The sequence below is a fragment of the Geotrypetes seraphini genome, chromosome 10 (genome assembly GCF_902459505.1).
Source record: "Geotrypetes seraphini chromosome 10, aGeoSer1.1, whole genome shotgun sequence".
NCBI lineage: Eukaryota > Metazoa > Chordata > Amphibia > Gymnophiona > Dermophiidae > Geotrypetes > Geotrypetes seraphini.
Window position 1 is genome coordinate 3,206,650 of NC_047093.1, and position 24,647 is coordinate 3,231,296.

Here is a 24,647-nt window from a genome sequence, read left to right on the forward strand (position 1 = left end):
CGGACTCTTGGACCAACATGAGTACGCAGATATTAAACAAAATGGCCCCCACTAAAGTAAGAAAAATAAGAAATAAGAATCTGGATGGCTGGTACGATACCGAGTTAGGAAATGTGAAACAGGAGTTACGGAAACTCGAAAGACAATGGTTGAAATTAGGGGACAGTGTGAGGAGGTCAAATTGGAGACATAAATTAAACGAATACAAAAAACTAATAATAAAGAAGCGCACTAACTTTTACACCCAAAAAATCAGATCACCGAACACCAACAGTAGAAATCTCTTTGAATTAGTCAACAATCTCTATGATATACAGGCCTTCTCATGTTCTACCCTAGATTCCCCACCATCTGCAGACGATCTGGCTGAATTTTTCAACAACAAAATCAACAATTTGAGATCCAAACTAAAGGGCTCCACAACCAACCATTTGAACTACCCAGTTGCCCAACACAAAGATGAACCTAGGGTAGATATGGCCTGGAATAATTTTACTACCCCATCCTGTTTCCTACTGCAGATTAGACTGCTGCCCCCCAAATATAATGAAAGTTGCTCCAGTCACATTTAAAGCCAAGTTATACAACTGGCTCTCCTCTCTTTTACTAACCGGTACTTTTCCTGAGGATTTAGGCCAGATTCTGATTACCCCAATCATCAAAAATTCTAGAGAATCTACCAAACTGATATCTAATTATAGACCAATTGCAAGCACTCCCTTGTTCGTTAAGCTGATGGAAGGAACTAGTAATGTATCTGGACAAATGTAGCATACTGCAAGACAATCAGTCCGGTTTCCGTTCTGGGTTCAGCACTGAAACTGTCATTGCATCACTGCTGGACTTCCTTCATACCTTATTCAGTCAGGGTACCAGTGCTCTAATTCTGCAACTAGATCTAAGTAGTGTCTTCAATCTGGTTGACCATGCTATACTGATTGACTGTTTGGAGTCAATTGGTCTTTCAGGTAACGTGTTAAAATGGTTTCGGTTTTTTTTTGAGCAAACGGTCTTATCAAGTCTATTGTGACAATAAAAAATCCTATAGCTGGGTAAACTCTTGCGGAGTCCCACAGGGCTCTCCTTTATCCCCTACATTGTTCAACATCTACCTTGCCTCATTGGGGAACTTACTACAAAGCTTAAAAGTTAAATTTTATATCTGTGCTGATGATATCACCATTGTTATTCCCCTTACTCCGAGGCAAAGATTCATCTATCATCCATTCTAAAGCAAATTGAACTATGGATGACCGAATTCAAATTGAAGCTCAACACAGACAAAACTAAATTTTTCCTGGCAAGCCCTAACGACAAAATCAAAGACTCATCTATCTCCTTGAATGGTCAGGTCTTCCCTATTGACCACTCCATAAAAATCCTGGGAGTGACCCTGGACCGCCACCTTACTCTAAATGCTCACACAGATTTATTGGTGAAAAAATGCTTCTCGGTACTATGGAAACTCAGAACCATCAGAAAATACTTTGATGAAGCATCCTTCCGCTTACTGGTTCAATCTTCCATCTCAAGCTTGCTTGATTATTGCAACATCATTTACTTGGGATCCTTAAAAAAAAAAACATTCTAAGACTCAGAGTCATTCAAAATTCGGCAGTTCAACTGATTTTCGGGCTGAAGAAATGGGAACACATAAGCCCCTATTATTAAAAACTCCATTGGCTGTCCCTGGAGGCATGAATCCTGTTTAAGTTCTCTTGTCTGTGTTATAAATCAATATTTGGTCTGGCCCCCACTTACCTAGTTTCCCAATTTAACCTGGCAAGTTCTATTAGGCCCACACGAAGAATACATCTGTTCACCTATCCGACAATAAAGGACAGCCACTACGAAAGATTCTTGGACAGAACTCTTGCCTTCCAGCCATGCAAATAGAACGATTGGCTTAGTAACATTTTCATGCTCTCCTCATCCTACTTCAATTTTAGAAAATTGGTAAAAACGAGTTTGTTCAATCGATTTGTAAACTAAGAATTTATACAGCTCTGCTAATTCAACCAGTAACCTTAAGAACTATATAGCTTTCCACTTCTTTCATTATGTAAGATTGTATTGATGACTTGATTGTGACCTCTTCGCTGATTGTCCAGCGCTTCTTCTTGTAAACCGCCTTGAACTTCCATGGCTTTGGCGATATATAAGAATAAAATTATTATTATTATAAGTGAGATATAGTGAGATGTACTGTATACCTGGGACTTAAGGTGCCCTACTGCTCTGCTGGGATGTCTGTGTGGCCCCTTGAACATCCCAATGGCTTGTTCTGTGTGTTTTTCATTTGAACATGTTTGTTTTTCAAAATGGTAAAAAAAGAAATACGCATTAAAGGCAAATATGTCTAGAAATGGTCATTTTTGAAAAAATATTAAAAAGATAGACGTTTTGCAGTTTCAAAAAAGACCATTTTCTCTACCTGATTTTTGGGTGCACTTCTGAAAACGTCTAAACTTGGATTTAGAGTGACGTCATATTGAAAACTTCCCTCCACGTGATCGGTTATGGCAATGGGGAGGAAAGAGCCTCCAACTAGTCTCTACCTGTCCAGTTTTCACATGGCCTACAACAGGGGTGTCCAACCTTTTGGCTTCCCTGTGCCGCATTGGCCGAAAAAAATGTTTCTGAGGCCACACAAACGCGCAGACGCTGCAGCAAGACAGAGGAGGGAGCCAGCAAGATGGTAAACACTGTATCACCCTTGACCGGGGCTGCAGGTTGGACACCCCTGGCCTAGAATTTAACATTCGGGAATAAGGCCAGTGGCGGTCAGCCAAATGCTCAGTACTGCTGGCTGAGTATTGAGCCCTGAGTTATTTGTCTTCTCGTCATAGTCTGAAAACATTTTTTTTTTTCTTGTTAGTACTTTTGTTACTATATATTTTTCGTTTAATTGTGACATTGTAGAAATGGGTGTTTTGTGATCCGGTTATCTGTATCTATGTTGCTTTTGAGGAGAATCTGTTCCTCTAACAGGAAAAAGCAAAGACTGGAAGGAAGACAGGTTTCTGGTTCTGAGTCCTGGACACGGAGTCGGCAACTTTCACACCCCAAACTAAGTCAGGAGACTCTCAATCTTCTCTCTGCCTGTCAACTATGGAAGAAATCCCTGCATGAGATTGAAGGTAAGGACCTGTCACATGGCAGGATCAGTGCGCGTCACAGGGTAGATGACAGGAGCAGTGAGTCTCGGGAGTGTTGTTAATGTGTCTCTTTGTGAGGGATTGGTTGGCGACACTCCCTCACTGAGGTTGGAATTCAGCTACGTTGAGGTACAGAATAGGAACGTTAGCTTGTCTGGCCAGAAGGGCGGGGCTCAAGCAGAGAGCAGGAAACAGGACAGGGAAGAGCCCCAAGATGTTAGGAGTGGCCCTAACTCAGACACTTCTGCCCTATATTAAAAGAAGCTTCAAGTCTGTAACTACAGAGACTGTGTGCAATGTAACTAGGCCAGTTATCCCTTGGCTATCTGAACCATGGAGAGACCTACAAGTGGGTTGCTGCTTCAAGACTGTGTTTTCCATTTCTAGGGACAGGCAGATAGGGAAACAGCACCCCCCACTGGAAGAACTGTATGTGAAGAGCGCCTGCTCCTTTCCTCTGTTGTGACACCCCAAACACTAAAAGTCACAGTTGAATAAAGCATGCCTAAATATTTAATTAACTGCTGGTATGAATTTGCCTATTCCATATTTTTTTTTTTTAAAACCCCATATGCAACACATCAGTCCCAGATTTCACGCTTGTCATACAGCTAAACAAATCTATATTCAAATTCTAATGTCACCTCAGTAACAGCAACACAAAATCCCTCTACTGTCAGATACTGTGCTGCAGATATGCTACTCAGAAACAATATAGCAGCAGTTGGGGCTGGAGGCAGTAGTTATTATTGAGGGGGAGTGGGGAAGCAGAAATGGGGACCAGTTACGGGGATTTCAAGAATCTGATTTTCAAGATTGCTGGTCTTAGAACATAAGAATAGCCCTACTGGGTCAGACCAATGGTCCATCAAGCCCAGTAGCCCATTCTCACAGTGGCCAATCCAGATCCCTAGTACCTGGCCAAAACCCAAGAAGTAGCAACATTCCATACAGAATCTCAAAGAATAGCAAGATCTGGAATCCCAGAGAGTAACAAGATTCTAGAATCCCAAAGAGTAGCAACATTCCATACAGAATCTCAAAGAATAGCAAGATCCGGAATCCCAGAGAGTAACAAGATTCTAGAACTCCAAAGAGTAGCAACATTCCATATAGAATCTCAAAGAATAGCAAGATTCTGGAATCCCAGAGAGTAACAAGATTCTAGAATCCTAAAGAGAAGCAACATTCCATATAGAATCTCAGAAGTAACAAGATTCCGGAATCCCAGAGAGTAGCAACATTCCATAGAAAATCTCAAAGAATAACAAGATTCTGGAATCCCAGAGAATAACAAGATTCTAGAATCCCAAAGAGTAGCAACATTCCATACAGAATCTCAAAGAATAGCAAGATTCTGGAATCCCAGAGAGTAACAAGATTCTAGAATCCCAAAGAGTAGCAACATTCCATACGGAATCTCAAAGAATAGCAAGATTCCGGAATCCCAGAGAGTCACAAGATTCTAGAATCCCAAAGAGTAGCAACATTCCATACAGAATCTCAAAGAATAGCAAGATTCCGGAATCCCAGAGAGTATAAAGATTCTAGAATCCCAAAGAATAGCAACATTCCATACAGAATCTCAAAGAATAGCAAGATCCGGAATCCCAGAGAGTAACAAGATTCTAGAATCCCAAACAGTAGCAACATTCCATGCAGAATCTCAAAGAATAGCAAAATTCTGGAATCCCAGAGAGTAACAAGATTCTAGAATCCCAAACAGTAGCAACATTCCATACAGAATCTCAAAGAATAGCAAGATCCGGAATCCCAGAGAGTAACAAGATTCTAGAATCCCAAACAGTAGCAACATTCCATACAGAATCTCAAAGAATAGCAAGATTCTGGAATCCCAGAGAGTAACAAGATTCTAGAATCCCAAAGAGTAGCAACATTCCATGCAGAATCTCAAAGAATAGCAAGATCCGGAATCCCAGAGAGTAACAAGATTCTAGAATCCCAAACAGTAGCAACATTCCATATAGAATCTCAAAGAATAGCAAGATCCGGAATCCCAGAGAGTAACAAGATTCTAGAATCCCAAACAGTAGCAACATTCCATGCAGAATCTCAAAGAATAGCAAGATTCTGGAATCCCAGAGAGTAACAAGATTCTAGAATCCCAAACAGTAGCAACATTCCATGCAGAATCTCAAAGAATAGCAAGATTCTGGAATCCCAGAGAATAACAAGATTCTAGAATCCCAAAGAGTAGCAAGATTCTGGAATCCCAGAGAATAACAAGATTCTAGAATCCCAAAGAGTAGCAAGATTCCGGAATCCCAGAGAATAACAAGATTCTAGTATCCCAAAGAGTAGCAACATTCCATGCTACTGATCCAGGGCAAGCAGTGGCTTCCCCCATCTCAGTAACAGACTATGGACTTTTCCTCCAGGAAATTGTCCAGACTTTTCTTAAAACCAGCTATGCTATCGGCTTCCCAGCTTGTAAGCCCTGATGGTTGTACAGGAAATATAGGCTTGTTAGGGACACCAATTTTTTTTTTTGTTACATACCTCCTACACACTGGTTGAGAGTTACTGGTTTAGAGAGAACAGTGTAAAAGTGTTTGATTTGTTATAGTAGGGTCAGTGTGAGATTGGAGCTTTTTGTAGTAGAGTGTGTATTAGGGTTTTTGCAATAAGGTCTGGGAATGTTACCTCAGGCTCTTGTTTCTGCAGGTGTGTGATGTGATAACGTCTCATTCTTTGTGGCTTTTTCTAGGATGCTTTGGCTCTGGAATCCTCTCCTATTTTATTTTACTGCGTTTCTTGTTCTTCCTGAGTTTGGGTTTTGTCCCTCTGTTTGCTGGATTTGTGTTTGTGCCCATCTCATTCTTCACCAGAACCCCAGACGTGCCAGCAGTCAAGACACCAAACCAGACTCTAGGTGAGTGTGTCTGAAAGAAGTGACCTGCAAAGCTGTAGTCGGTGCTAATGATGTGGCTTCTGTAACAACAGATCCATATTAACTAGACGTGGTCTTCTGATGTGCAGGAGCAGAAGAGACTCCCAGTAGAGGTGGTGGAGATGAGGAAGGCCAGGGGCAAGCAGAGAAGATCTCGGGAGTGTAGAGATTAGTTATGGGTGTGGAGGGGCCTTTGTGCACAGAAGGGAGAGATTGCATTGAGTGTGGAGGGGCCATTTGGTTTCTATTGCATGGACATGAACTCCCACCCGCCTGTGTGATATTTCCCATCTCCAGCAGCTGCTCCATGCTTCTGTTTCTCTCTTTATCTTTTAGATGTCAACTGTAAGAACTTCAGTTACCAAACTCAGGGTGGAGCGACTCCCACAGAGAAGCTTTTCCTAGACATCTTCACAGGGGAAGTGAGTGTGTGTCCTCCATGACGGATAAGCCAGCACCTGCTTTCTTGCCTCTTGCTCCCCTCTTTCTCAGGATCCCGTGGCTGCTCTTATGTCTCTGCTCTCTTCATTCTCAGTGTTCTGCAGATGGTGGGTTATTTCTTTAGTACTTATATTCTCAGTGGTTTACATTAAGGTACTCAAGCATTTTTCCTAATCTGTCTTAGTGGGTTCACACTCTACCTGAGGCATTGGGGGATTAAGTGACTTGCTCTGGGTCACAAGGAGTAGTGTGGGATTTGAACCCACAACCTCAGGGTGCTGAAGCTGTAGCTCTAACCACTGCATCACACAGTAAAAGCCTGGGGGGGGGGGAGGAAGTTTATGTTTCTGAATGTGGATAAGCAGCATAAAATCTGTTTTTCTCCTTGGCATCTAGCCAGGTACTTGTGACCTGGGTTGGGAACAGGATACTGGGCCTGATGGACCTTCAGTGTGTCCCAGTACTGCAATTCTTATGTGAGCAAATCTAGGACAATCAAGCCATTGTGACATCACTGATGAGGTTGGCTCTTAGGCATTGGTGGAATGAGGCATTATGACATCACAATCTCAGCTTTGGAATGTTGCTACTCTTTGGGTTTCTGCCAGGGACTTGGGACCTGGGTTGGGAACAGGTTACTGGGCCTGATGGACCTTCAGTGTGTCCCAGTACTGCAATTCTTATGTGAGCAAATCTAGGACAATCAAGCCATTGTGACATCACTGATGAGGTTGGCTCTTAGGCATTGGTGGAATGAGGCATTATGACATCACAATCTCAGCTTTGGAATGTTGCTACTCTTTGGGTTTCTGCCAGGGACTTGGGACTTGGGTTGGCCACTGTTGGAAATGGGATACTGGGCTTGATGGACCTTCGGTCTGTCCCAGTATAGCAATTCTTCTGTTCTTAATACAATGCTGTCTGCTTCAGGGAATCCTGGAGACCTCTTTCCTCTTCTATGGACACTATACATCAATGGACATCATGAGCCTAGGCTACAGCATCTGCCTGGCATATCTGCTGACCATTCTGGGGTATCTCAGTCTCTGCTTCCTCTGGGTCGGAAGACGGTAAGAGCCAGACCAGGGGCTGGTGCCACCTTCTCCAGTATCTTCTCTCTTATCCCTGGTCTCATTGTCTTGAGGGTGTTCATACATCTCTCATCTCAAATGCCTTTCTTCTCTCGTGTCCCTGGCTACATTGTATCAGTGACCACATTCCTTTTCGGGCATTTCAATGAAGATGTGAAAGTGATTTCCCTTTTGTTCCTCCTCTCTCTTCCTAGGGTGGTGCAAAGCAGGATCCAGAGTCAGTGGCACAGCAAATATTATGTGATGGCTTTCAGCTCCAGGATTTTTGCAGGCTGGGACTTCTGTGTCTTTGACCTGGATGCAGTTTCCCTCAAACAACACAGTATCAGCAACTGTCTGAAAGTAGGAGGCAGAAAGTTCACACTGTACCTTTGACTGTACAAACAGTTGTCTTCTCTGGCTTCACGAGTAGCTGTGCTTTTGACCGCTTAAGATGAAAACGCAATTGTTGGTTACAGCATTTTGGTGAAATGTCCGAGGTTTTCAGTGGCACAATGATTTATTTAAGAGTAGTTGCTTTTAAGATTTTGCCTTGTGATGTTTTTATGTGTTTTTTATGTTTGCACTCTAGTTGTAGATGGTATGTAATTTTTTAAAATAAATAAATGCTGGCTGAAGGGGTTGTAGTTATCAAGTGAAATGCTGCTCTGACATCCACCCCATGTGTATCAGTGCCCTCCTCCCCTCATCCGCATCGGTGCCTTCCTGCTCCACCCTTTCATCTGCACTGGTACCTCCCTGTTCCACCCCTTTTGCATCGGTGCCTCCCTGCTCCACTCCCTCATCTGCATTAGTGCCTTCCTGCTCTACCCTTTCATCTGCCCTGGTACCTCCCTGTTCCACCCCTCAATCTGCATTAGTGCCTCCCTACTCCACCCCCTCATCTGCATTGCTGTCTCCATGCTCCTCCCCTTTCATCTGCACCGGTTGTCTCCCTGTTCCACCCCTTTTGCATTGGTGCCTTCCTGCTCCAACCCCTCATCCACATCGGTGCCTCCCTGTTCCACTCCCTCAATCTGCATTGGTGCTTCCCTGCTCCACCCTGTCATCTGCATCGTTGCCTTCCTGGTCCACCCCCTCATCTGCATTAATGCCTCCTTACTCCACTTTCTCATCTACATCCTTCCTGCTCTACCCACTCATCTGCACTGATGCCTGTCACCCACATTGGTGCCTCCCTGCTCCTCCCCTTCATCTGCATTGGTGCCTCCCTGTTCCTTCCCTTCATCTGCACTGGTGCCTCCCTGCTCCACCCCCTCATCTGCATTGCTGCCTCCATGCTCCTCCCCTTTCATCTGCACCGGTTGTCTCCCTGTTCCACCCCTTTTGCATTGGTGCCTTCCTGCTCCAACCCCTCATCCACATCGGTGCCTCCCTGTTCCACTCCCTCAATCTGCATTGGTGCTTCCCTGCTCCACCCTGTCATCTGCATCTTTGCCTTCCTGGTCCACCCCCTCATCCGCATCGGTGCCTCCCTGCTCCACTCTCTCATCCATATTGGTGCCTTCCTGGTCCACCCCCTCATCTGCATTAGTGCCTCCTTACTCCACTTTCTCATCTACATCCTTCCCGCTCTACCCCCTCATCTGCACTGATGCCTGTCACCCACATTGGTGCCTCCCTGCTCCTCCCCTTCATCTGCATTGGTGCCTCCCTGTTCCTTCCCTTCATCTGCACTGGTGCCTCCCTGCTCCACCCCCTCATCTGCATTGCTGCCTCCATGCTCCTCCCCTTTCATCTGCACCGGTGCCTCCCTGCTCCACTCTCTCATCCGCATCCTTCCTGCTCCTCCCCTTCATCTGCACTGGTGCCTCCCTGCTCCACCCCCTCATCTGCACTGATGCCTGTCACCCACATTAGTGCCTCCCTGCTCCTCCCCTTCATCTGCATTGGTGCCTCCCTGTTCCTTCCCTTCATCTGCACTGGTGCCTCCCTGCTCCACCCCCTCATCTGCATTGCTGCCTCCATGCTCCTCCCCTTTCATCTGCACCAGTGCCTCCCTGCTCCTCCCCCTCATCTGCATTGGCACCTCCACCTGCCCTTTCCTAGCAGTAGGGTCATGTTGCTATAGTCTCACTGCTGTGCTCTCCTCAGGCTCAGCTGCCAGCACTGCCCCAGGTTTAAATGTGAATAAAAAACGTACCTGTGGTGGTAAAAGAGAGCAAACAGGTAGAACAAAACACGCTCTTGTCACTGTGAATGCTGAGCTGGTGAGGCAGGCCTTTGTTGCCCTGAACTAGGGTTATCAGACGTCCAGGAAAATCCAGACATGTCCTCATAGACTTTCTAAAACCTGACAGTTTGTCTGGGTTTGAGAAAGCCCCGAGCTGCGGCTGCATCTAGAGGGTCTTCAACAAGCATGAGCAAATGATGTCACATGCTGCCATTACCTTGCCTAGCTTGTTCCTTGCACCTGATGGGTGTACATGTGTGTCTGTCTCCTGCTGCACACTGGATGGGTGAATGTATGCCATTCCGTGTGTTCTGGTGGTGTTTCTTCTCATTTGATGTGGCACCACCTCTCCTGTCTCTCTCATCTTTCCATCCTCTCTCTGCTGCTCTGCTTTGGGCACTGACCCTTCTCTTGGTTCACTCCTGAGGACAGATGGAGCTGCAGGAAGTGAGCCGACAACAGCAGAAGCTGCAGCAGTCAAGGAGGGAGAAGGCTCTGCTCAGCCTCACCCGCTTGCTCTTAAATCTCCTCATCTTGGCCCTGACGGCAGCAGCTTTCTACTGCATCTATCTGGCGACAGAGGTCTCCCAGGACTTTGAGCAGGTGAGCTGGGCTCTGCTGGTAGACATTGATCCAGAAAGAACAAACCCGGTTTGGAACGTTTTTCCAGTGTGTTGCTAGGAGGTTATGGGCTCCAGGTCGGTTCTACGGCGCAGTGGTTGGAGCTACAGCCTCAGCACCCTGGGGTTGTGGGTTCAAACCCCGTGCTGCTCCTTGTGACCCTGGGCAAGTCACTCAGTCCTCCATAGCCCCAGGTACGTTAGATAGATTGTGAGCCCACCAAGACAGAGAGGGAAAATGCTCGAGTACCTGATTGTAAAACCGCTTAGATAACCTTGATAGGCGGTATATAAAAAAAACACAAAACCTAATAATAATACGGTGGGAGCCGCTTTACCGCCAACTAACTTAATTGGTTTAATTGCTTTTAATTGATGCAATAATTGATCACGTCATTAGAAAGCAATTAAAATGTAGTTAAAAGCAAAAGATGGCGCCTCCAGAAACAGTGCTGGAACCCAGCGGCGCATAAGGGTTAACGCTGGAAGTCCCCTTCCATAGTCGTGGTTCTGGTCACAGTTAGGCCTTGAAAACCCTGGCCTACATTTCCTGCACCTATCTGAGATGTACCCACCATTCTATGACCGGCGCCACTTCACGACTGACATACGATTGGTGGCTGAGAGAGTAAAGGGGATTATTAAGACAAAGGGAAGATGTGATCAGACGAATGAAGTTGGGGGCCAAAAGGGTTAGCCCACATGTACTGAGTCTGTGGCGCTCAGTGACCACTGCGGGTGAATCGGACCCTTTTTACCCAGTTAGCAGACCGAAGGTTGATGCTAACTAAGTGCTGACTCTGCCATGCCTGTGCCCCTGGTTCACCCTGGCACTAACCAGACAGTGTCAGAACAAATATTCGACAGCACTAGCTGAACATAGGATCTGGGGCCAGCTATGAGCCTTCCTAGCTGGATAAATCCTTTTCACTATCTCCCCATGCCTTAAATGACTTGCTTCCAGAAAATACCTTTCCAATGACAGACAGCACGGATGTGAGGGATCATGAATAGATTCCTGTCACACTTCCATCCTCACATCCGTGCTGTCCAACCTATTGCCAGAAGCCACACGATTTCATGATCACTTAGATAGATCTGTCACATAGTTCTCTCCGACCCTGCTGAATCCATGATCACAGAACTACGGTAGTTATATTTTGAATGAGCCAGAGATAGGCCTGACCCAAGGGCAGTTAAAACTGTAACTCATTTGATTAACAGAAATATATTAAATCCTTGAACAATCTGGTCAAGAGGAGTCTGATAAAGATTAACAGGTCATTTTCAAAAGTATTAAACTGGGCTTTATGTGCAGAAATGACATATTGAAAATTACATCCTGGGGGTTGGGTTAGGCTGGAGAACATCCTTACTTGCATACTTTAGGATTTCCACAAATATATGCATAGGTTTTCATAGGAAAAGAACCTGCCCGGATAGCAGGTGCAAATTTGGGCTTGTACTTTTCCTGAATCTATTTTTAATATGGCTACGGCTGGTCTGATTCTCCCTGAGGCTATCAGCAGCTTAAACCTCTAGCACTGAAGTCCAGAAACATTACCAAACTGAACTCTCAATTCTTCAAGCTGGTTTTAAGAAAGGTTTGGACAAGTCCATAGTCTGCTATTGAGAAAGACACGAGGGAAGCCACTGCTTGCCCTATATCGGTAGCATAGAATATTGCTACACCTTGGGTTTTGGCCAGGTACTAGTGAGAATGGGCTAGTGGGCTTGATGGACCTTTGGGATGACCCAGTAAGGCTTATGTATTCTTATGTTCTTGAGTACAGCTTGTTGCTGGTACAGAATTGTGGTTCCCGCCAATGTCCACCCTCGACCAGTGTGATTCCCTGCCTCAGGGACTGGGAGAGGCACTTCAGCTGCTTGCTGAGGATAATGTTGTATTTTTAGTACTAGATGTGGGGAAAACCCTTAATGGAACAATCGTTTCTCAAATCACGCAGTTGACAAAACATTGGGAACTCACTGCTACTGCTACTCAGATAGAGAGAATAACATAGAGGCTACCAGCCCCGTGTGCTGGTAGAAAGTCAGCAGCTACTAGAAAGTGTCCCGTTATACACGGGGGGGGGGGGGGGGAGCTGGAGGACTCATTCGTTAAGGTACAGTTGCAGTAACCTGCTCCCGGGAGGGCATATGTGTTAAAGGCAATACTAAACCCACATAAACAGTGACATTCTGCTTCCAAATGTAGTGCATGAGTTGTGTAAAGTTCAGAAGTAGGTGATCGCCTTCTTGTTGGGTGGTATGCAGGGCTGATAGGCGCCCCCTACTCCTTCCCCAATCCGCCCCTTCCCTTCCCCCGGACCTCTAGTTGCTCCTCGTGACTCTGGCGGTTCTCCCTCTGACATCATTTCCTATGCACGGCACCCAGAAGTGATGTCAGCGGAAGAACTGACGCAGTCGCAAGGAAAACATTGAAGTTGTGGCTCACAGAGGTGAATAATTAGAGGGAAGGGGGAGGGGAGGAGGGGTGCCGGTGCCCCCACTGACATGGCGTCTGGAGTGGACACCAGAGGAGAGGTGATGAGCATCAGTCACATGGGTAAAGAGGCATCTAGTGAGGTCAAAGAGCCTGACTGAAAATGTTGAACGGAAATTCGCAACACTTAAGGGAAACCTCGTGTGGGAGGGTTTGGACTTGAAATCTGCTCAAGTACAGGGGCGAGTTATCCATTTCGAGTTCTGAATATATCAGGATAAAGTGGCTGAACCTACAGGGAAAACTCATTCATTGAAATGAAGTGAAGAATGACAGAATTTTCCCCAAAAATAGAAGAACAAATATCTCCAATGATACAAAACAGCAGAGAGGACAAAAAAAGGAACAACTGAGGAAACAGTCGTGAAGCAATCGGTCCCTCAGTTGTTCCTTTTGTATCATTGAATGACAGAACTGTGTTTATTAAAATGTGATTGCCCGCCAAATCTTACAACAGTTCCTAAGCAGTTTTACATAAAAATGAAAGAAAGGAACGCCATAAAAATAATAGGACATCCTAACGTGAAATAATTGCATCGTGATGTGTAAGGGCTGCCCGATAACCTCTCCATGAATGAATATGGCCTCTGGAAACTCCTTACCCTCTCTCCAACTCTACAGATACATTTTGGGCATATGGCGGGTACTTCTAGAAAGGGTTGCCTTTCTTAAGTGCTATTTGCAGCTGATTCTGTCAAGGGAAATAGGATACTAATAAAGCAGAATCAGATTTAAGCAAGGCCTCATCCACCGTGATCTGCATAACTCCCCAGTATGCAAATGTTCAGGTAAAAACAGATTTAAACCACAGAAGAACCATAGAACCATCTAGTCCGAGATCTTTGGGAGGATAGGATTCTGACCTGTGTGAAAATCAGAGGTGGTGAGAGACAGGCCCAGGCCCAGGCCCAGGCCTCATTTTCTGCACCTTTGCAGAGCAGATCCCTCTCTTCATCCATAAATATTTGTAATTTCCTAAGCGCTACTTATTCCATTAATATTCCACTGAAAGGCAAACTAGAAACGAGCTGATTTCTTCACACTTGGAATGTATATTGCTGGCTTTTTAAAAATGGGCCTTCTCCGTAAGGCCACTCTGAGAGAAAAGCTAGATGTGGTATTTTCTGATACAATACAACAGCAAAGTCTCTCTTGGCTTAGCCCTTTCTCTCCTTTCTTTGCAGCAGCAAGGCTCCTCCACTGAGACTTTCAGTCGCAGACTTGTGACTCAGTATTTTCCTCCCATCATCATCAGCGTGGTGAACTTCTTCCTGCCATATGTGTTTGGTGCTTTGGTCCGATACGAGGCGTATTCTCCAAGCGTGGAGATCAACCTCACGCTCTTGAGGTCAGCAAACTTCATCTCTAAGAGCACAGGCTGGGAATCAATGCTGAAGACGTTCTGATCTTTTACAGGGATAAAGAGAAAAGCAGTTCCTGACACATCCCAACTGTTCTTCCTACTTTATTTGCTACTGAAGGCACAATTTTGTGTTTGTGATATTACGAGAGGGGGGGGAGGGGTTTGGCTATAATCAGAGTACCTAGAAGTTCACTCCCAATGCAGGTTCCTTCAGAAAATGCAGCCAGTGTGCAAGGCTATGTCTCACCAATTGTGCATGGACATGTCATTAGACAATTATCCTCCCCGACCTGTCTCCAGTTTTTGGAAGGTTAAAGTTACACTGGGAACCTTGTACACTTTTAGTGGCAGGGAGAGTGTGTTTGGGGAGGAGGAAGAGCATGCAGTAGAAAAGGCTGCAATTTTCCATATGTAAATCTGAGTTTATCCATATTGTTGTCCCAGTGCCATGAAGATGATGATTCTGGTGTCACAAACATTCTGTGCACTGAGGGAAAGGCGCCATGTTCAAATGTATATCTCTCTTTCCAAGAAGCCTCTTGGGTGGGTGAATACTGTGCATGGATGTATGGGCTGGTGTACAAGCAACACACGTGAATGTACTTGCAGAGACAGATCTCTTGTCAACCTAATCCCTAGGACACATCCAGCCAGCCATGTTTTCAGAATAACCCCAATAAATCTGCACGCACTATCTTCATGCATATTCATTCCGGATATCCTGAAACCCTGACTGGACGGGTGCGTGCCAAGGACTGGGTTAAGAAGCCCTGGCATATGGTGACCACTTATTTCAGGAGAAAGCATTCTACCATATTAAAAATGACCCAGTGACTAAGCGTTAAAGCTGTTTCTTTTCATATCTGCCATCTCTTCCTCCCTCCTTTGCTGTCTCTCTTCACCCTTCCCAGGAGCGTGCTTTTGAAGTTGGCTGGTCTGGGAATGTTTCTTTTCTCGCTGGGACAGAAGGTGTTTTGTATAGGCAACAGAGAGGATTCAGACTGTCTAATGTGTGGCTACAACAAGCTATATCAGGTAATCCTATGAGGCCTGGGAAAACAAGGGTGGGGCTGGTAACCGTCTGGTCCAGTCTCTCAGCAACACATCTACATTTCTTAAAATTCCATGTCATAAACGATCTTCATGAAGCATTTTTTTTTTTTTAATTGTTATTTCTGTTGATATCATGTGTTTGAGATTATTCAGAGCACCAAATGGTATCTTTGGGGACCCTGTTAGAAAGGACAGACTTCTAATGCTAACACTGTGAGGATGAGAAGGGCCGATACACATATACTTCACATTCCTAGAACTAGCCAGATGCTATAATTATCTTCTCACCCTTTTTGTCTTATCAGTGTTGCATGGTGTCTCTTCCTATGCATCAATGCCATTGTCTGTTGCTGTTTATGTGTGTGTGTGTCTCTTCTTTATATCAGTTGTCTCTTGCTGCAGTGTATGTGTGACTGTTTCTTCTTCTTTGTGTTAGCACATGTCTATCTTTTTCTATCTGTTTGTCTCTTGCTGCTACGTATATATAGCTGTCTCTTCTTTGAATTAGTTTGGCTGTCTCTTTGTTGCAGCGTGTGTATGACTGTCTCTTCTTTGAATTAGTTTGATTGTCTCTTGCTCCTGTGGATGGATCATGTTTTTTTTCTTCTTACGCAATATTGATGATGTCTATGGTTTTTTTCTTCTTATGTGTTGAGAAATAATTTCTTTCCCTTATGCATGAAAATGACTTTACCTCTTGAGGATTTTCCTGGTTTGGCAGTTTGCTACTTCTTTCAGCTCACGGTAGCGTTTGCTCACAACTAGTGCTGCCCGATTCAGGAAAAAAAAGTTCAATTCGATTCGGCCTATTGAATTGATTTTTCGATTCGATTTGATTTTCCTGCCCAAATGGATGTTTTTTTCAAATATCCTGGTGGGTTTATTTTATAGCCTCTTCACCCACTTTGCCCTCTCCTACCCACACTGGCGCTGTGGTGTAAACAAAATAAACAAACAAAAAAGACTTTTCCTCTCTCTCTTAAATCCTAATTCACATTCATGGTCTAACACCACAAAATAGAAAATATAATTATTTTTCTACCTTTTGTTTTCTGATCATTATTCAGATCTTAACGGTCCCCGGCTCCAGTTGTCTTCTGATAACTTGTTTGCCAGGGTCTCCTTCTTTCTTCTTTCTCTGTGCTAACCATCCATCTTCTGTCTCTGTCCTCCCTTCCGTTTCCCTTCCCTCCTCTGGAGGTCTGGTATCTTTCCTTTTTTTCATCTCCATCCACCTTTTCTGAATTACCCTTTCATCCTTCATCTCTCTCTCCTTCCCCACCACCCCAGGGTCCACCATGTCTCCCTTTCTCTTCCTAACTACCCTCCTATCCAGTATCTCTTTCTCCCCTCCACACCATCCCTTGTATCCAGCTTCTCTCCCTTTCTGTTCCTTCCCTCCCTAAATCCCATTTTTACCATCTCTCTCCCTCTCCTGTTTTTAGATCCTTATTTCTTCTATCCTTCCCTCATCTCCCCTCTCCATGATCTCACCCAAGTCCATCTCCCCCTCCAACAAGTTCATTTCTCCCATCTATCTTTTCCCCATCTCTCCTCCAATCCACCAACTCCCCATCTCCCCTCTCCCTCCATCTACCTTTTTTTATTTTTTTATGGCACTCCTAAGCCCCCACCACCACCACACCCCCGCACCTTTCCCAAAGAGAGTCCGGCAGGAGGAATGCATCTGGGAAGAGGTCTGCCGGTGGTGGTAGCTGTCAGACTAGCATTGGGTTAGCCTAACCAATGACAGCAAAGGCCTATGGGAAATTATATCAATCTGACTCTGGAATGTCGATGCAGAGAGACCCTGAGTGCTCATGCATAGAATTCACATACAGAAAGCATCCAGGCAGACTGTTTCAAACAGCCCTAATTAAATCATGCTTAAAAGGTAACAAACGAACTTGCAGCTAAGAGGGGCGAAAAGGTGCTAAGAAGATGTGTTAATGTCTGATGCATAGGATGGACAGCTTAAGATATACAATGGATCCAGGTGGTCAGTGAAACTAACTATTGTTTCAAACTTTACAAATTCTAAACAGAAAGATACTGGAAAATACAATAGTTTCTATATTTAGAATAAGATTCCAAGCTATAAAAGGCTCCTCTCTACAACACCTCCCTCCCCCCCCCCGCTCTTCCTCTCGCTCTCTTGCTCTATCTCAGGAACCAGAAGCTTAGACCATCACCCCATCCCCCTTTTCTCTCTCTCTCTCTGCCTCTCCCTGAAACTTCACGCTTCTCTCTGGTCTCTGCAAGGCAGGGAAACTGCTTTGCTCTCTCCTTAATTGTAATGCTTATGAAGATTGCTTTTCTGTAAGCCTATTTCTATAATATATTCTTTATGCCCTCACCTCTGGCTGTGCTTTTCATTTGAGTCTACTTCCTGGTGAATCTTCTGTGAAGGTATTGAACTTGGGACCTGGCATTTGTAAGGGCGCCTAACATAACCCCTCCAACCTTACATTGGGGGGGGGGGGGGCTACCATCCTTACATTTTATTAACCTTACAGTAGTGATCCACTCCTTCCACTACTCCTTGCGTCTTCTCTCCACTGCGGCCTGCCATCAGTGAAAACTTCCTGTTTCTGCTTGGGCGGCCGAATGGAGAGAAGACGCCCAGAGTAGCGGCAGGGTAGTGAATTGCATTCGCTACCGCCGCTTTGGCCTTGCCAAGGAGGAGAGGAGAAATACTTGCGGACGGGAAAGAGAGAGCCTTGCTGCCGCCAATCTGCACCAGAGACCCGCAAAACCGGAAATTACATCAGAAGCAAGGACTCCGGTGGCAGAGAGAAAGCCCGAACGGGTCTCTGGTGCAGATCGGGGCAGCAAGGCTCTCTCCTCCCTGGCCAGGCAAAAGCGGCGGTAACAAGGGGGCCAATGAATCGGTAAGTCCGATTTTCTTCAATAACAAACCGATTCGAATCGCAAATCAGGCAGCACTACTCACAACTGCCTGGGATCTCTCCATACCCAGCCCTTATTTAATGATCTAACATCCTCCAGCTTTATTACAACTGCCTAACTGGGACCAAGCAAGCAGTGAACTAAGTCTGGCCACTAGGTTTTACTGTTCAGCAATGACCGAGACCCTCTTGCCTAAGGGACTGTGGATATGGGTTCAAATTCAAGTCCTCTGTTTCCATTAAGCTGTCAAACGGCCTTGCTCTGTGTCATCTCATTTTCTCTTTCTTTTCTTGTCATCTCAGTGCTGGGAAACCTCCATTGGCCAGGAAATGTACAAAATGACAGTGTTCAACTTCTTATCTACCATTGGGGTCACCTTGTTAGTAAGCCTTCCCCGGAGGTAAGGAAGCCATCAGTTACTCAATGCTTTGTACTTAATACAAGAGAAGAAATCAACAAAGCAAGATGATTCCTTTTCATCCTGGCCAAATCCATGATCCTCAGCTCAGGACAGTATGAGTAAAGATGACAATATCAGATATATAAGTGACAGTTTCCTAGGGGAGTGAGATGGCTGGCTGATCAGGTGACGGAGCAGTAGAATGATATAGCTTACAATGGGATAGAAAACCCATCATCTTAATCCTTGGATTGTTAAAAAATTTGGCCAGTTGTTCTGTGCTCAAATGCTCACCCATAGAGGTCACCTTGATTTGCTTTGTAGTGACTGATTTGGTGCTTGTGTGAGTCGATTCTTGCTTTTGGCATCTGCTCTGACTTCCCAACCTTGCATCGTTCTCCACTTTTTCTGTACTGAATGCCATTCTACGTTTGTGTAAGAAGTGATCCTCTTTGCATCAAGTTGATAACAGGTTTTGTCTGTCCTACGGTAGGCTGATGGTAGACCACACTTCCTGGAAGTTGGCTCACTGGATTGGCAAGGAAGAGTTTCTTGTCCCTCAGAATATTTTGGATGCTGTATATGAGCAAACAATTATCTGGATTGGGATGTTCTATAGCCCTCTCCTTCCTCTTCTCAACGTTGTATTTATCTTCATCACCTTCTATGTTAAAAAGGTAAAGAGCAACGGGCAGTGGAGGATATGAAATTGTCCAGGCTGACAGACTGTGTGGCTGCAGATGGATGAACTGCTTCTGACTGGAGACTGTACGATCATTTGAGTTAGTTGTTTGGAACCAAGGGGGCAACTGAGTTGGACCAAATGTCCTGTCTGAATGTGGTTGCAGGGAAGGTTGGCTTAGAAGTGGATGCTAGAAAGACAGAGATACAGAGGTGTTGAATAGTGGGAAGAATGTGGACTGGTTTTCTCTTTTCATTATTCCTTTTCCTCTTCTCCCTAGTACACCTTGTGTCATATTTGTAAACCATCAAAGCGGATGTTCCGAGCTTCTAGTTCCAAATTTTTCTTCCATTTCGTTTTATTTTTGGGATTAATGATGGCATTATACCCCCTGATGTACACCATTGCCAAGTAAGTGCAACCTTCCTCAAATTTGTTTCATTGAGATCTTCATTCTCATCCAATCGGAAAGTTTTACTTTCAGGGATGCTGCGTGAATTGTCTTCTGAATGCTTCACCAAGAACTGTTTTACAAAACAGCTGAGACAAACGCACACAATTTATTGATGAACTACCTTTTCATGAAGAGTTAATTATTTTCCCTGCCTTCCCCAGCAGCCTCACAATTGAACTGTGGGACCTGGCTCAGAGGCTGGGATTGAGCTCATTACCTCAGGGTGCTGAGACAACAGCTACTCTTAAAATCCCCCAAAGGCATTAAGGCTTGTACTAAGGCATACTAGCCGTTAGCGTAAAAGGACCCCTAAAATATATAGAATTCCTACTTCTGCTAATATTGATTGATTGATTTGATTCATTTTCTATCCTGCCCTCCCCAAAGAGCTCAGAATGGGTTACAGGGTAACATACATAATATACAGGTTGCAATTTGCCATCGTTATAGCACAAGCTTTTAAATTAATAACAATAATAATTTCTGTTTGACATAAAAGAGACAGTTCCTGCTCCAAAGAGCTTACAATCTAGTCAAGACAGACAAACTGGGCAAGAAGGTGCATCAATACAGAGTGCTCAGGTGGGGGAATTACAGAGGGAATGAGAAGACAGAGGTTGGGGCTTAGCAGGTGGGTTGGAGTGTCAGAGGTGGATCTGAGCCATGAGAAGAAAGGTAAAAATCACTTCAAAGAGAATTCCTCCAATGTCGTTGTACTGGTGCCCTTCAATCTTCATAATAAACCCTCATCTGCCAGGCACATAGCAGCTAAGATGCTCTTCAGATGAGGGGGCGACAGAGCACAGGCACATTTTCAAGCAGTGAGAGAGATTTCACAATAAGTGACCTGATCACTTTTCATGTTGCTCAGAAAACATTTCAGTTGGCATTTAATATGGAGTTACAGCTGCAGAACCTGCTGCTGTCGGCAGAAGCAATCACAGAACCCACATCCAGTTTCCCCTGAGTAAAGATGATGATACCATTTTTATTGGACCAACCCACTGGTCTCAAACTTGCAGCCTGCCAGGTACTATTTTGCAGCCCGCGGTCTGTACTAGTGCTGCCCGCTTTCTGCAGCATCCCCTCTGGCCTCCCACTCTTGCCTTCAGATAATTACTGCAGCCTGCAGAGAGGATTGCCGGTGCTGTAGCGATCCTTGCAGGCTACCGTCATCCTCAGCAGCACATTCCCTCCGCCGCAATCCTGCCCCTGACTTCAGAGAAGGGGCAGAACCACAGCAGAGGGAATGTGCTACGGAGGCCGATGGCAGCCTGCATGAAACGCTACAGCACTGGCGATCCTCTCTGCAGGCTGCGGTAATTAGCTGAAACTAAGACCGGGAGGCCAGGAGGGAAGCTGGAGGATGCTGCAAAGAAGGGGGGGACAAGCAGGCCTTCGTTGGGGGGGGGGGGGAGTTTTATAAACAATAAAGAGTTTTACGTCATGCAAAATTGTCATTTCTTTAATTAGACATTAACTATTTTTTTCCTGCAGCCCTCCAAGTACTTACAAATTCAAAATGTGGCCCTGCAAAGGGTTTGGGTTTGAGTTTGAGACTACTGGACCAACCTAAACTAGTCCAATAAAAACATTTTCTTTGTTTTATTTCTATTTCTTACATCCAACAGTGGTTGAAGCTGCCTTGAGTAAGGCAACTAGAACAGGTCCTAGACAATCATAATCTGGGACTAGACTGACAGACATCAGCCAAAGATCAATGCTTCATCTGTACTAAGACAGAATCCCCTTCCCAGACCACTAAATCTGTTTTACTACTTGGGATCTTGCCAGGGACTTGGGTTGGCCACTGTTGGACCTTCGGTCTGTCCCAGTAGGGCAGTTCTTCTGTTCCTAAAGCCTGGACTAATGGCCCTAATCGGAGACTTCCTGATCCAGAGAAGTTCTCACTTGCGTTAACTGAGACAGATGTTTGAGTTCCTGCTATCATTGGATGTTTTGAGCTCTAACATACAGGAAGAACTGCAGCTGAAATGCAGTTCACAGACAGCCAACATAAAGGGGCTAATTTCAGATAGAACTGCAGTGGGAAGTGAGCGTTGAAATGCACTGAAAATGGTTTTTGTAGGTAACGTCTGGTTTGCTTGCTCCTTTCAGTACCTTTTCGTTCTTTCTCTCATGTATCCATAGATAGATGTCTAGCCGGTTTTCACTCTTTTCCTTCCTGTAGTTTCAGGCCTTCCAGGGCTTGTGGCCTATTTGCTGATTATGCAACTGTCTGGCAAGTGGTCCCTGAGGCTATTTCCACCAGACTGCCAGCAAACGCACAACTGCTGCTGAATTATATTGGCTCAGAAGCATTTGCTTTCCCACTTCTCACCCTCCTCTGGTAAGTTTTCTCTATAACCTTTGGTCCTGAATCGCAGCAGCCTCTTCCTCCTGGCCTGCGTCGATCAAGATGTCTCACTTCCTGAACTCCTAGTTCTCTGTTGAAGTCCTCAATCTGGCCACTCCACCCAGCCCCCTGAAGTATCTATGTAGCTCTCATTTCTTCTTCTTTGATTTTTTTTTCCCTACAGCCTTGTGATAATAGTGTACATTTCACAAATCAGGAAGAACACAGAAACCATAGAACAGCTGAAGGACCTTATAGTGATGGTAAGTGTCTCTACCTGAGGATAAGAGATAGTATGGGAGATTCGGGGTTCCATTTTATTTGATATATCAAAAAACAGAGTTTAAGCTGTCTAAAAAATTATAAGAAGCAATGGAAGTAAAACCAGAATGTTCCAATCCGTCCTCCTTTTCTGGAGCCATTGCACTAACCATACGAGAAAAGGCAAGAACTAACATTAAGCATGAAAAGATAGGGAGGGGAAGAACAGAGCAGGAGGAAGTGCTGCTGAGGGGAGTGAGGGCAGTTATCAATCTGGTACAGATGGAAAGGCAGCTGAGAAGAAGTAAAGCATTCAAAAGAAACTTACCATTAGGGCAAAGAATTCTAACCTGAGATAAAGTAGGAGACTGTTCTAGAGGACTGGTGAACCTGATCAAAGCATGAAAGATTCCTTATGTCTTGGCCATAAAGAGCAGGCGTTCTCTGCCTCAATGACTTGTTTCTGATGTTTTGTGCTGTGTTCTTGTCTGTAATTTTGATATTAAGTATGTTTTTTATCCGTTACCTACCTTGTAGAAGGGCAGGATATAAATAAAGCATAAACTGGTGGAGGTGTAGCATTATACATGGTTAACAAGAGAGGTGGAGGAAGCTCATACTTTTAAAAAGTAGAAAAAGGATCTGACTAAAAATAATAGGAAACAGCCTTGGGACTGGCAAGTCAAATGCAAGGCCTTGATAAGGAAGGCAAAGAGAGACCTTGAAAAGCAGATTGCATTGCAAGCAAAAACACATAGTACAAACTTTTTTAGCATATTAGATGCAAGAAGCCAGGAAAAGAATTGGCTGGTCTGCTAGATGACCGAGGGGTAAAAGGGGCACTCAGGGAAGACAAAGCCATAGCAGAGATTACATGAATTCTTTGCTTCGATCTTCACCGGTGCCAGAAATGGTTTTCAGTGCTGATGAGACAGAAAAACTGAAACAAATCTCTGTAACACTAGAAGATGTAATGAGGCAATTTGACAAAATGAAGAGTAGCAAATTGCCTGGACCTGACGGTATATATCACATAATACTGATAGAACTGAAAAATGAATTTGCAGAGCTATTGTTAGTACTTTATCTTTAAATCCCAGTGCAGTACTATGAGACTTGAGGGTGGCCAATGTAATGCCAATTTTTATACAGGTGATCCATGAAATTATAGACATTACATTACATTACATTTGTGATTTCTATTCCGCCTGTGCCTTGCGGTTTTAAGCGGATTACAGTTAAAAGAGATCAGGACATTACCGAGAGAATTACATTACAACGATTTAAGTAAATTACATGTTGTGGTATAGAAATACAAGTATAAGATATCTGGATTTATCGATAGAATAACTTGACAGGGTTCAAGTAGTTACAAGGTTCAGTGGGGAAAACAATATAGGCAACTGAAGAAAGATACCTAACTTTGAAGGAATCAGTTAAGTGGATACCTAAGGGAGATGCTTATTTAGGAGAAGGTTAAATGGATACCTAAGGGAGATGCTTATTTAGGAGTTTGGATATTTTTCGTAAATGAGGTTCAAGGGGATGACTAATGTGTTATTTGCTGGGGAGAGTGCATGTGCGATTGGGGAGGGGAATATTAAGTAAGGACGTGTTTTTTGAAAAGAAATGTTTTGATTTCTTTCTGAAACACTTTGATGTCTGTTGTTTTGATCATCAGTTTGGTGATGGTGGGGTCAATTTTCGCTGCCTGAGTTGCTAGAAGGCTGTCGTAAAGTTTCTTACGTCGGGTACCATTATGAGGGGAGAAGGTGAAAAGATTCTGAGTTCTTCTTGATCTGGGTAGTCGGTAGCGGCAAAGACGGTTGTTCAGGTGATTGGGGGCCATACCATGGGTTACTTTGAAAAGTAAGCAGTAGAGTTTGAATTGAGTTCTTGCTTTTATCGGAAGCCAGTGAGAGTCTACATAGGCGGGTGTGACTGATGAGTCTGATGTCGGTGTTGGGCAGAATGGTAGAGAATATTATAAAGAACAAACTTACAGAACAGATACATAAGCATGGATTAGTGAGACAAAACCAATATGGATCTAATCTAGGGAAATCTTATCTCACCAATTTACTACATTTCTTTATGTAAATTAACCCAGACTAGCTACTGTTGGTAAGGGTAGGGTTTGTTGCTTGTTCTCACATTATACTTTATTCCCCCTTTATGAGCTCTTCGAACTGCACACAAACACCTCATAGAAGATGATGATGACGGCAGAAAAGGGCTCCAGCCCATCAAGTCTGCCCACTCTGCTTA

General features: G+C 44.5%; 1 protein-coding gene across 4 annotated transcripts in view; it reads left to right on the plus strand.

The window, feature by feature from the left end:
- TMC8 (transmembrane channel like 8) overlaps positions 1–24,647 on the plus strand; it is a 42,263-nt gene that overhangs the window by 8,582 nt on the left and 9,034 nt on the right. For 3 of the 4 annotated variants that reach the window (XR_004540957.1, XM_033962062.1, XM_033962060.1), the window contains 13 exons: positions 2,992–3,140; positions 5,887–6,051; positions 6,406–6,491; positions 7,441–7,580; positions 7,796–7,943; positions 10,207–10,377; positions 14,085–14,248; positions 15,175–15,298; positions 18,529–18,626; positions 19,120–19,303; positions 19,589–19,719; positions 21,954–22,112; positions 22,303–22,381. Coding sequence is in view for 3 of the 4 variants with exons in the window: in XM_033962062.1 (XP_033817953.1) it covers positions 2,992–3,140; positions 5,887–6,051; positions 6,406–6,491; positions 7,441–7,580; positions 7,796–7,943; positions 10,207–10,377; positions 14,085–14,248; positions 15,175–15,298; positions 18,529–18,626; positions 19,120–19,303; positions 19,589–19,719; positions 21,954–22,112; positions 22,303–22,381 (1,798 nt within the window). In the remaining variant the exon portion in view is untranslated. The remainder of the gene's footprint in view (positions 1–2,991; positions 3,141–5,886; positions 6,052–6,405; positions 6,492–7,440; positions 7,581–7,795; positions 7,944–10,206; positions 10,378–14,084; positions 14,249–15,174; positions 15,299–18,528; positions 18,627–19,119; positions 19,304–19,588; positions 19,720–21,953; positions 22,113–22,302; positions 22,382–24,647) is intronic. The other variant, XM_033962061.1, reaches the window with a different exon arrangement.